Source organism: Acinonyx jubatus, chromosome E3 (assembly GCF_027475565.1).
Source record: "Acinonyx jubatus isolate Ajub_Pintada_27869175 chromosome E3, VMU_Ajub_asm_v1.0, whole genome shotgun sequence".
NCBI lineage: Eukaryota > Metazoa > Chordata > Mammalia > Carnivora > Felidae > Acinonyx > Acinonyx jubatus.
The window spans coordinates 3,013,061-3,025,976 of NC_069398.1; the positions used below are offsets into that span (position 1 = coordinate 3,013,061).

At 51.8% G+C, this 12,916-nt stretch overlaps 1 protein-coding gene and 1 long non-coding RNA gene across 7 annotated transcripts in view; one reads left to right on the forward strand and one right to left on the reverse strand.

The window, feature by feature from the left end:
• Positions 1 to 12,916, forward strand: part of PMM2 (phosphomannomutase 2) — a 30,551-nt gene that overhangs the window by 15,412 nt on the left and 2,223 nt on the right. For 2 of the 5 annotated variants that reach the window (XM_027043282.2, XM_053213043.1), the window contains 3 exons: positions 2,207 to 2,306; positions 2,413 to 2,520; positions 3,613 to 3,728. In XM_027043282.2, the coding sequence (XP_026899083.1) occupies positions 2,207 to 2,306; positions 2,413 to 2,520; positions 3,613 to 3,728 (324 nt within the window). Of the gene's footprint in view, positions 1 to 2,206; positions 2,307 to 2,412; positions 2,521 to 3,612; positions 3,729 to 8,518; positions 8,763 to 12,916 lie in introns of those variants that run through there. The other 3 variants (XM_053213041.1, XM_053213042.1, XM_015068667.3) reach the window with 3 other exon arrangements.
• Positions 12 to 11,694, reverse strand: LOC113594873 (uncharacterized). 2 transcript variants are annotated; one of them, XR_003415343.2, is made up of 3 exons: positions 11,573 to 11,694; positions 8,363 to 11,022; positions 12 to 1,893 (listed from the first exon to the last, which is right to left on the reverse strand). It is a non-coding gene; the product is annotated as an uncharacterized LOC113594873 (long non-coding RNA). The 2 variants fall into 2 exon arrangements; XR_008294506.1 differs by having other exon boundaries at positions 7,542 to 11,022.

The window sequence follows — 12,916 nt, forward strand, 5'->3', positions numbered from 1 at the left end:
CTGTGCTCACCTCCATTCCCATTTTTAAATAATACCAACAGTAATGTTACATGCCCGCAGTTAAAACACTGGCAGAAAATGAACCCATAGGCTACCAGTGGCTGTTTCTTGGTGATGTTATGGGTGTTTTCTTAGAAATAAGTTCATTTTCTTTTCAGTTTTCTGCCCTTAATACGTAACACCTTGATGATGAGGGGGAGAAACGTTTTTTAAACGGCAGCTGAATTTCAGGGCATGTGCTTTGGGAAGTGCTCAAAACCACCAGAATCCATGAAGCCAGTGCCCCTGCCCAGCACCTCCACTCGGGGCAAGGGCCTTCCCTTTTCACATCTCCCAGAAGGGGCTACGGACGAGACAGGCTGGGCCCAGGGTAGTCCTGGCCACAGCTGGGTAATGGCACGTGGGACTTCGTTTTCCTGTTCTGTATGCTTTTATGTATCGTGGCAATTCTCCATAGTAGAAAGTGGAAGTATGATGTATCGCAGGTCAACTCAGGCTTTCCTTTGGGTTAAGCATTAAGAGAGGCTTAAAAGAGAAGAAAGGATAAGGCATAATCCTGTCCTCAGAGGGGTTGTCATCCCAGTGAGGGAGACCCACGTGCACAGCTGTCATTCCACTGACGCAGGAGGTGCCCCCTCGATTGGGGAGCAGGCGTGAGACCACGTTGATCAGCATTTGCCCACCCCTCCCATCAGCGCTGCTGTATGCCCCGTGTGGGTCACGTGGGTGCAGTAAGACTGTACAGGAGTCCAGATCTTCAGGGAGGAATCGAACACCAGAAAATGTGCCGTAATCCTGGCTTTTGAGAACAGAAGCCTTTGTCGAATGCATCAGCCTCCCTTCCGTGGGAATGAGAGGGATACTGTGTCCTTGAGTTGGGGAAAACTCATTGAGCTCTTTGACATTTAGGACCCACAGCTCTAGGGTCACCCCTGGGAACGATCACCAGGGTGCATGTAGCAGGTACAGGCACAAGGCTGGTCTGTACCAGCTCCAGGATGTGTGGCAGGGGAGGGGCGGGAGGGCTGCGGGAGGAAGCATCTTGGATGCACGTGTGTGGTTATGTCATTTGCCTCCTGTGCAGTTTGAGCACAGCCAGGGAAAGGAGGCAGTGATGAGATTTTGCCACATTGACTTTATGCGATGAGTATTCATTGCTTCCCAGCTTACAAAACCTGGGCCATCTCATTTTCCCAGGACCCCTTAGAGGTACCCACGAGGACTGCCTCAGCCCCTTTGTGAGGCTCTGAGAGGCACCCTGAGTCACATAGGGTCTCAGGAGGCAGCACTGGCCTTGAAACCGCCCTCTGCTCAACACTGGGCATGTGTCCCCGGGATTTACAGGTGGCTGGCTCCTCGAGATCAGGGCTGTGCACAGAAAATGGAAAGGGTCCGGGGAGAGGGTGTCAGAGGTTCACAGGCGCCAATGTTTAGAACTGGAAGTCATTTCAGAGTGCACAGTTTGTCACAGAACACTTAAATTCCATCCTAAGAATATAAAAGCTCGTGGGTATTTGATTTTCTAAGAAACTGTCTTGAGATGGAAATTGGAAACATGGTGGGGGGAAAATGGGGTTTTTTAAACATCTTTATTCAAAGTAACTAAAGTTACTAAACAACCATTTAATAGCGGTTGGCCACGGGTGACCCGTGTTTCCTTAGCGATCACTGAGGCTCACTGGGCAGTTCTCAGAGCATTTTCCCATAGGTTTGCTTGGTCAGATCAGTGGGTTCAACGGGTCGGTAGCAAAGGTATCTGATACATGAATTTCCAGACTCCTTGGGGGACTTGAGAGATGGTAATCATTTTCATAGCTCTTTATTAACGGTGAAATTCACTGTCCAGCAGAAATCACATGAGTCACATGTGCAATTTTAAGTTTTCTGTAGCCACTTTAAAAAAAAAACAAAGGAACAAGTGAAATTAATTTTAATCATGTTTTACTTAACTCAGTATATCTAGAACATAGTCATTTTAACATATACTCAGGATAGAATATTTCCAACGATGGTGACATTCTCCATCTTTGAAATCTAATCTCAGCTGGGATTGGCCACACCTCTGGGCTTGGTGGCCCTGCCATGTGGCTAAGCACAGCCTGTGAAATGTTGATCACACCAGCTTCTGCCTTCTAGAATTCCTCACCCGTTCATCCATCTGTAACATTGCCCAAGTATAACGTATGTCTGGCCCTGTCTTCTCTAGAGGCACTTTCATTGAGTTCCGAAATGGGATGTTAAACGTGTCCCCCATTGGAAGAAGCTGCAGCCAAGAAGAACGCATGGAGTTTCACGAACTCGATAAGGTGAGTCCCCCTGACCCCGCCTGGACTGATGTGCAGCCACATGGCCAGCGGCTAAAGGGTGCCTTCTAAACTGCACTACGATAATCGGTATCTCTGTTTTTCTCAGAAAGAAAACATAAGACAGAAGTTCGTAGCAGATCTGCGGAAGGAGTTTGCAGGAAAAGGCATCACGTTCTCCATAGGTATCGTGCATGCGGACGGGCCTCAGGAGCGGGTACTGTTTCCCATGGGATTGCTGTGGGCCAGCGTGCTCTTAAAATTAGACTGTGCCCAGTTTGAAGGCAGGTGGGAGGATTTCGGGAGCCGTCCTTCCACAAGGAGAAAACCGCTCCTGTGTGATCAGCCCTCACGGCGGCTTGCCCAGGCTGCTGGGTTTGGTTATGAATTCTCACCCGGCCGGACCCTTCCCCTTGGCCCGAAATAGAGCGAGGCTGGGAAGATTCTGGAATATAGTAATATTTGATTATCAGGGAACCTTGGCGATCAGTAGGGTTGGTTTTACAAATCAAGAAACCCAGGACCTGGAAGGAAACGGGACTTGTCTGAGCTCATATAGGTTTTATCTACACGGGCAAACTGGCGTGCGAGCGTTTCTGGTGTCTGATACAGAGTTCTGCCTGTGGCGCTGGTGTCTTCGCCTTGGTTTTTGGTAGGATACGCCCATCAGAGGCTCTAAGGAAACGATTTGCTGGCACTCGTGAGTCATTACTTAAAGCCCCCTCATTTTACCACCTCTTGTAGGGGTACAGCTTTTGGAAAACTGGAATTGCAAAGGGATTATGTCTGATAGATGAAGGGGTAGGTTTTTTAAATATCCTTGAGGTGTGAGCTGTTCGTCTCCCTGACAAAGGTCTGACGGGGCTTTCATTGCCCTCAACACTGCCTGCAATTCCCTTCCACGTGCTTTTCCTTTCTCCTGCAAGGTGATCTACACGCCATCTGCTTCTGGGCACTGTCCACCGAGAACGAGCGACTGTTAAAGCTCGAGGCGGGCCCAGCTGAATGCAGCTGTTACCAGTTCTTTCGCCAGCTTGCTTCATTCAGACCCACACGCTTGGCGAAGCACTTGAACACAGATGCGTGCCTCGTTCTGAGCTGGCAGTTTGTCTCGCTTGTAGATTTTAGGTGAAAGCATGTTGGGAAAACAACATGTCGCATGATCTAGAACCTGTCCCTAAGTGGCAAACAAGGGTAGTAAAAATCAACCTTGGCCGTCCAGTTGCTGCTGAGTAAACAGCATGTTCTTTTCAGGGCCGGGCCCTTAGCCTCCTTTCTACCTTTAGCTTTTGTGTTTCTGGCCCTACAGGTGGCCAGATCAGCATTGACGTCTTTCCTGATGGATGGGACAAGAGGTACTGCCTGGGACATGTGGAAAAAGACGGCTATAAGACCATCTATTTCTTCGGAGACAAAACCATGCCAGTAAGTACCAAAGTGTTTTTTGGAGTTCGACTGTTCAGTTTTGGCTGGAAAAGGGGAAATGCACAAACCGGCTATTTTCTCTCCTCCGCCTTCCGCGCTGACCCAGCTCACACTCGGTGACAACTTCTGTCCTATGTGAGAGGTGTGATTAACCGCCCTCCCCTTTGTGCTCGGACACGGGACGCCTCAATGGAGGCAGAAATTGAGTGGTTTGAGTTCAGTACTGCTCGTTTCACATGCCTTCCAGAACACCTGCCCCGGAGCCGCTGTCCAATCCTTTGTGCATTTCAAAGCCCTGGCTTTTGTCATTTTTCCACTGCATTTTCCTGCCAGGGACATGCGTTATGAGTGGGGGGCAGGAATGCTAAATGGTAGGAAGACAGGGACTCTCATGCGTCTGAAATTCAAGAAATAGCACCAGGGATGGTTTAGAGCTGGGCATCACAGGGGTTTCGGTGAGCCACCCCGGGCTCTGGGAAATCCCGGGTCCGGACTGAATCTAAATCAGGACCCAGAGCAGTCAGAGGCCACCACCAGAAGGAGCAGCACGGAGGAGGGTTTCCCCAGAGCCACTGTGGCAGCAGGACAGGTGGGCCTCGAGGAGGTCAGAGAGGTGTAGAGGAGAAGGCTCAGCACCGGCTGTTCACTCCCCAGCCCCCTCTATGGACGCCTCCCTTTCAACCCCTGTCTGCGTCCCTGTGCCGCCCGGTTATGGGAGTCCCCTTGCCTGATATCAGAGGTCCTGTTTCGGGCTCTGTGGCCATCCTGCACCCAGCCAGCGCCTCACAGATGCTGCATATGTGGAGGTCTTAATCCCTGTGGCCCCAGGTCCAGAACACTCGCTGCTCTGCTGAGGTTTTTCTGGCATGGACCTTCCTGCCTTTTCAGCAAGGCCCCCACATACAGTTTTCCAGCGTGATTCTGGGCAGCACAGTCTCGCGTCCATCTTTCTAAATGATAAAAGTGAGACTCAGAGTGTCACACAGCTAACGACCGAGCCAGTGGCACCAGAACAAACCTCCTGCTGTTTAGGCCTGTGGGCTTTCCAGTCCAACGAGCTGCCCCTCCGTCAGGGTGCAGGTTGTGCAAGATGCTCTCCTGGTCCCAAACCACGTGGTGCTGCTGGTCGGCAGCTGTGCCCTCTAGCCCGGTTCTTAGGGACAGAGAGGCGTGGCTCACGACTTCTCCTTTTGCTGACGTGCTTTGGATGCAGGCTTTGGAAAAAAGTCTCTGACTTCGACGTGTTCGGAAAAAGCAGGCTCGCGAAACTGCACGCAGGATCTCAGGGGGGACCGGGGGCCTCTGCAGCTGTGCAGCTCGGTGCCACTCCGTGCGGCCCGGAAAAAGAGCCGTTCGGACAGGTTCTTCTTAGCAGTGATGCTTGTGCTGTGGGAGTGGCCATCCAAGGCATCGGGACTTTGCTGAATGGAACCCAGGTCCTGAGATAACCGGGAACCCTTCATTTTCTGTTCTGTTGAGCTGCTGTGCTACCACGCCTCAGTTGTGCTTGCTTGGTTTTTAATCTCATCTACTTTTTAAAGGTGGATACTATTTACAGAGGTTCCCCCCCCCCCGATTCTTTTCTAAATTTACACCCAAGTTATCATATAGTTCAAAAGTGATTTCAGGAGTAGATTCCTTAGTGCCCTTTACCCATTTAGCCCATCCCCCCTCCCACAGCCCCTCCAGCAACTGTTTGTTCTCTTTATTTAAGAGGCTCTTATGTTTTGTCCCCTTCCCTGTTACATTATTTTTGCTTTTTTCCTTTTATGCTCATCTGTTTTGTATCTTAAATTCTTCATATGAGTGAAGTCATATATTTGTCTTTCTCTAATTTCGCTTAGCATAATACCCTCCAGTTCCATCCACATAGCGGCAAATGGCAAGATTTCATTCTTTTTGATTGCCGAGTAATACTCCATTTTATTTTATTTATATATATATATATGTATATGTGTGTGTGTGTATATACATATATATATACACATATATATGTGTATACATATATATGTATATACACACACACACACACATACACACACACACTACATCTTCTTTATCCATTCATCCATCGATGGACATTCGGGCTCTTCCCATATTTTGGCTATTGTTGAAAGTGCTGCTATAAACATGGGGGTGCATGTGCCCCTTTGAAACAGCACACCTGTATCCCTTGGATAAATACCTAGTAGCACAATTGCTGGGTCATAGGGTAGTTCTGTTTTTAATGTTTTCAGGAACCTCCACGCTGTTTTCCAGAGCGGCTGCACCAGTTTGCATTCCCACCAACAATGCAAAAGAGATCCTCTTTCTCTGAGTCCTCGCCAACATCTGTTGTTGCCTGAGTTGTTACTGTTAGCCATCCTGACAGGTGTAAGGTGATCTCATTGTGGTTTTTGATTTGTATTTCCTGGGTGATGAGTGATGTGGAGTATTTTTTCATGTGGCGGTTGGCCATCTGGATGTCTTCTTTGGAGAAGTGTCTATTCATGTCTTTTGCCCATTTCTTCACTGGATTATTTGTTTTTTGGGTGTTGAGTTTGATAAATTCTTTGTAGATTTTGGATACTAACCCTTTATCTGATATGTTGTTTGCAAATATCTTCTCCCATTCTGTCAGTTGCCTTTTAGTTTTGCTGATTGTTTCCTTTGCTGTGCAGCTTTTTATTTTGATGAAGTTCCAACAGTTCATTTTTGCTTTTGTTTCCCTTGCCTCTGGAGATGTGTTGAGTAAGAAGTTGCTGCGGCCAGGGTCAAAGAGGTTTTTGCCTGCTTTCTCCTCAAGGATTTTGAGGACTTCCTGTCTTGCATTTAGGTCTTTCATCCATTTTGAGTTTATCTTTGTGTCTGGTGTAAGAAAGTGGTCCAGGTTCATTCTTCTGCATGTCGCTGTCCAGTTTTCCCAGCACCACTTGCTGAAGACACTGTCTTTATTCCGTTGGATATTCTTCCCAGCTTTGTCAAAGATTAGTTGGCCATAACGTTTGTGGGTCCATTTCTGGGTTCTCTATTCTGTTCCATTGATCTGAGCATCTGTTTTTGTGCCCTCGCTTCTTAATTAACATACCGTTACTGTAGAGCATTAGAAAAAGTGTGAGGGAACACCTGGGAAGCTCAGTGGGTTGAATCTGAGCCTTGATTTAGGCTCGGGTTGGGATCTCACGGTTTGTGGGATCAAGCCCCTCATAGGGCTTCTCACTGACAGCAAGGAACCTGTTTAGGATTCTCTTTCTCCTCTCTCTGCCCCTCCCCTCCTTGCTCATGTGCTGTTTCTCTCTCCCAAAATAAATGAATAAACTAGAAAAAGAAGAAAGAAAAGGGAGAGAGAGAGAGGGAAAGGGAGGGAGGAAGGAAGGAAGAAGGAAAGGTAGGTAGGTAGATTAGATTAGATAGATAGGGTGGGCACCTGCGTGGCTCAGTCGGTTAACTGTCTGACTTGGGCACAGGTCATGAACTCGCGGTTTGTCTGTCTGAACCCCATGTCGGGCTCTGTGCTGACAGCTCAGAGGCTGGAGCCTGCTTCAGATTCTGTGTCTCCCTCTCTCTTTCTGCCCGTCCCACACTCATGTTCTCTCTCTCTCTCTCTCTCAAAAGTGAATGAACGTTAAAAAAAAAAAAAAAAGTAATAATTAGGGGTGTTTGGGTGGCTCAGGTCGCAGTCTGTGAGCTCGAGCCCCATGTGAGGCCTCTGTGCTGACAGCTTAGAGCCTGCTTTGATTCTGTATCCCTCTCTCTCTCTCAAAAATAAAAAACATTTTAAAAAAAAGTTTTTTTTAAATGAAGAAAAAGTCTGAGGAAGAGAATCTAAGTCACCTGTGACCACAGCCGACCCATCTTTCCTGTTTGCAAGAACATGATCCCAGAGCTGGAGTCTGCATGCTCCTGGTTCAATTTTCTGCTTTTGTTCTCAGTACATATTTTATTTCCCCGCGTCCATGAATGTTCCTTGAAGTGGAGTTTTCAGGGGCTGTGTGACCTTCTACCAGGGAGACATAGTTCATTTGCCCTTTCCTCAGCACAGGCACTGGGGCCGTGGTGGCCGACGTAGCCATCGCCGTGGGGACGTTCTTGCTCCATTGTCTGCCCTCTGACGCAGTCAGTGGTTCCCTGGAAATGGGCATTAGCAGTTCGGCCATCTAAACCTTTCAACACAGCACAGCAGCTCTTGCAACTTTAGGCACAGAACAATCCAAATACTAGCTCTCAATTTCTTCTCCTATTCTGTGTCTCGTTGCAGACATTTGGAAAGCTGCTTTCTTTGCATCCAGGCAAATGTTTTTGCTGGCTTCTAGGGAAACGGCTTTTCACCCACAGCTGTGGGGTCAGGTGCTGTTCCCCTGCCAAGCCCCACAGGCTCAGAGGCCTGCCTAGTAGCCACCGCCATCTGATGGGACCTGGTGTCACATGAAGCCCCCCTCCCCACCTGCCCTGCTTAGAGCACCCCCAGAGAACAGGGGAGGAAATGCGACATCGGCCTTTGCTTGTCCAAATCTTGACAGTCCTGGGGAGCCCTCCCTCCTGCCCATCAGCCCCAAAAACCAGGGTCTATTAAAACTCAACTCCGAGGGCAGCCGGGCGTGCCATGGTCTGCTGCAGGGAATGGGATGGCCGGGGCCCCGAGAGACCTACCCCACCCCACAGCCCTCTGTGAGGCTTCCTCAGGGGGCTGTGCTGCTGAGCCCCGCCCAGCCTTTGCGAACTCCCAGGGAGACAGCTCGTTCTGGCTTATCACTTCCTGGCTTCGGGGCAACTGGAGCACGAAAACATTCTAACACTTGACGGCTTTATAGCTGGGCAGATCCACGCAGGCGATGGAGTCGTCTGTACCCTCCTGTACGTGGGAAGGGCAGACACACAGCGGCAGGATGGGGAAGAACCCTGCCCATCCGCAGGAGGGGACTGACCACAAGTACACGTTGGTCCGTCCACACAGCAGAACGCCCGACAGCTGTGGAAATAGCGGATGTAGACCCATCGCTGGGATTTTTTTCTCAGCTGAGCCCAGTAAAGTATAAAACAGTGCATGTAACCTGACAGTTTTGTCTCAAGGGGGTAATAATGTCTCCACACTTGCTTGTGAGTGCATCAAGGGAATGCCAAAAGACACCCAAAAATGCAGATTACGGACCTCCTGAGGGGTGGGAACAGGGATGAGAGAGAGCTTACCACTGTGACAGTGAGCTGGTTTTAAATTTTGAACTACGTGAATGGGCTGTTGAAAAATAAAGCTTTAAAACACCAAACTGAGAAAAGGAAAAAAACAAATCTTTACTTTCTAAAGCACTTTCTCAGTGTCAGACGCTGAGCCGGGCACTTGGATGTTATCTCCTCCAGTCCCTGGGCAGTCTGGCAGGGACGGGCACAGGGTCAGCAGCCTAGTGGCTTCCAAAAGCCTCTCTCGTCACCCTCCCACATCGCCTCCAAAATGCTATTAAATCGTGCAACACCCTATTTTCCACAGACGTTAAAAAGGAAAATGTGCCTCTAAGCTTAAAAGAAGCCCCCAGCAGTGCGGTGGGACGAGGCAGCGGGGCTTTGAAACCCAAAAGGCCCAAATCTGGCCCCTGCTGCCCGCACAGTGACCACACACATCTCTGGGTGTCCATGAACCACCGTGCCCATCAGCCCCATGGGATGCGGTTGCTCTGACGCAGTGAGAGGAAAGGGAGGTCCTCGAGGGGAGGGTGGCTACCCCAGGGCCGGCACAGGAAAGGCAGCCCGACTGAGTCTCTCTCCCAGCAGGGGAGGCAGCCAACCAAGCGCTCACCTGGCATGAGGTTGCTCGAAGAGATGGGGGCCTGCAGGGTGGGCGACGCCTGTGAACCAGCGAACCTCGAGTTCCCGATCATGCTTCAGACGGGATTGCCATGGCCGTGGACTTTGGCCGTGGCCTGGGCGTCCTCTCCGTGCCTGGCATCTCCAATGCTCTCCAGATGGCAGAGGGCTGGTGAAGGCACAGGATGTGTCCTGTGCATAGACCTGCCCTACTGCTCTCGTGTTTCAGTGTGAGATCTGAGACCCAGGTCTCAGGCAGGCGTGGGTTAGCATGGGGAGGGGAGTCCCTCGCACCAGAGGGGCCCCAGGAAAACCGCTGCTCCCTGAAGTCTGATGAAGGAAGGTGGACCGGGTTATGGGTTCTCTACCCAGATACAGAGGTGGCACCAGCTTTCCTATGGGAGGACGGGAAGCAGGACATTGGGCAGGGGCACCACAACTGCAAGCATTTGTTGGGGTCCCTGCTCACCTTCCTGCCTTCTGGACACCAGAATCTGTGGTCCTGTTGCCCCTGGGGACACAGCCCCTGGTTGGATGAGCCCTGAAGGAGCAGCAGCCCCTGCACTGGCTCTTCTGTTGAGGGGGACAAGGTTCCAGGCCCCTCAAGTGTGTCCCCCGATACAGTCACTGATGTCTGCAAAGGCCGAATCTCCCACATGCCCTTCTGTGCCCAGCCCTGTCACACAAGTCTCAGCCCCATTTTGTGGGTGAGGGGGTGGACCCGAAGACCCTGAGGGTCACCCTGGGGGCATGGGCAGGACAGCGAGCCCACTTTCCCCTACACCCCAGGCTGTGGTTAGTCACCAGATTCTATCCCGCTGGATCACAACCTGGAAGTACATGGGAATCCCCTGTTTTCAAAACATCGTGACCACGGGGCCAGGCTTTTTTTCCCCTCCTTTTAAGCATAACTGTTAACTCTTGTAGGAAACATGAGTACAGTTATCTAAGGGCGCATGTTTTTTCAAATATATCTGACCGCTGTGACTGTTTCTATCCCCTCTAATCATCACCCCATGAGAAAGCAGCCTCATACCGGTCACGTAGCGTGCACTCGCATCCGTCTGGCTTCCCGTGCTGTGGCCCAGTGGCCCTGGAGGCATTGATGAAGCTCCCGCAGCAACAGTCACCCCAGCCAGGGAGCGCTGCTGCCCCAGGTCCCTTAGAGCAGAGCCTTTGTCACGTTGGCCTCTGTACCCATGGGACCTAGAAATCTGATCCATGCTTGTTAAACTGATGTGCAGCAGGGTCCGGTCTGTCGCCGCCACTGATGGGCCTTCACAGCAGAGACCCCGGGGAGGTCCAGCCGACCCCGCCCCGCTTCCTACAGAGTTGGACCCACGGCCTTGGACGTTCTTGATCCATTCCCTTCTTCAGCTGCAACGTCAGGATAATCGGGGTTCACCATGACGGTCCACGGCATGTGCAGAAATGGGCCTGGGTGGCTTGGAGACCAGACTCGGACGGAACGGGGCAGGCACTGCCTTCTGCTTTTCTGTATCCTCCTCCAACCTTAGCCCTGGAGGGATTTAAATACTAATGGGCTGTTTGCACTCAGCTGTGGCCTCTCTTTCGGGCTGTCAGGTGACACTATCTTGTACCATGCCTTCCTGCTTTGTTCCTTTGTCTTCTTTCAGAAACTGGTCTGGTTCTGGAGCCCCGGGAGAGGCTGGGCCTCCTCAGCAGGAACGTGGTGACCTGTAGTGCCAGTATGGATCCCCGCTTGGGGTTTCTACTCCTCTGGAGCCTATTTCTATTTAAGTTTTTCTGTTTACTTTGAGAAGAATGTGTCCATGGGGGAGGAGCAGAGAGAGAATCCCAAGCGGCTCCACACTGTCACTGCAGAGCCAGACGTGGGGCTCGAACTCATGAATCATGAGATCGTGACCTGAGCTGAAGTTGGTCTCTAAACCCACTGAGCCACCCAGGTGCCCTGAGCCTTATCCTAGAAGAATTCTAGCAATTCTAGCACACTAGCTCAGCGTTTCACTTCCGCTTCTCCTGACCTCCCTCTGACGGGTTTGCAAGCTCTGTGCTGCCCCCAGGGAGGACCCCCCCCCCCCCCATACCTCGAGTCACAGAAGAGGCTGCCAGGTCCCCTGCAGGAGAGGAATTGAAGTCCGGAGCTTGGTGTTGGCGCACGGACGCTCCTGCCGGCTTCGCTGAGCCGAGGTAGCGGGGAGGGCCGGCGCCCTCCCGTGGTGATGTGACTCTGGACCTGGTCCCATCGGGCTACTTACACAGCAGCAGGGCCCGTCCTTCCACTCCACAGACCTCTCCCTCCCCCACCGGCAGGGCCCCTGGAGAGTCTCGCCAAATTAGCCATCTGTCAAGTGCACGTACTGCCCCGCGTGGATGTGGTCTCTGAGGAGGGACAGACGTGGCAGCAGCAAACCCTCCGGGCTCTAGCGGCCGCTCCCCCAGGCAGTGGCGTCCGCCCACGCACCCTGGCTGTATGGCCTCCCGCCTGCTGTGCTTCCTCTTCTGCGCCCTCCTCTCCCATCCGTTCTCTGGCAGAATCTGGAAGGTGACCCGATCGTGTCCCCAGGTTGCCGCTTTCCGGGTGGCTTCACAGAAAATCCCGAGTTCTCACCTCCACCCCCGGGTGGGCCACAGGCCACGGAGCCGCCTTCCCAGACATGGCTCGTCCCCTCCCTTCCTTCAGGCCGGTGCTCACGGGGGCCTCCCTTGTCACCCCGGTTCCCTTCCCCTCTCTTCTCTGCGCTACAGGCTCCGTCTCCTGCCCCCTCCCGGCCCCACCTGCAAAGGCGACAGGTGTAGGTGCTCCTCAGGCTTGTTGGGCTCAAGTGTGAACAGGGACTCCTCTCACGTGAGTGAGCGACGAGAGAGCGAGTGTGTCCCAGATAGATACTTGGTTTTTCTGGATGGCGCCCCTATCCGTATTTTGTCAGCTTCTTCATGCTGGTCTTTACCTACCGTGCTGGTCCTGAGGAGAACGGGACTGACTTTAGTGCTAAGAATCCCACCAACCGGTCTTGCGTGGACTTGCTGGGGTAGCACATGCTGCTGTGAGGTCAGCCATCTGAGTGATCCAGAGCCCCTTAACAGCACCCGGGCTTGCAAGGCGGGCGCAAGACCCCAGCAGGTCCCCCCGTCGGCACTGGGCAAGGACAGTCCCTAACATGGCCCCAAGGCCTCCTCACGCGACGCTTCTGCCTGGCACACTTTGGGCCCCGGCCACGGCCCCTCCTGAAGCCTGGGGGAAACGAGAGCAGGGGTGACCTCAGTGTCCGTCAGTCCTTTAAAGGGAGGTCAGATTTTCCTGTAGACTTTATGAGAAAAAGCCATTTTTTCTCTCCACTTGTTTTCATCAGATTATAAACTAATTGATTTTCCTGGGTTTTGTAGACTGTCCAATGTCGTGAGGAAAAGGGAGGAACTTGCAGGAGAAC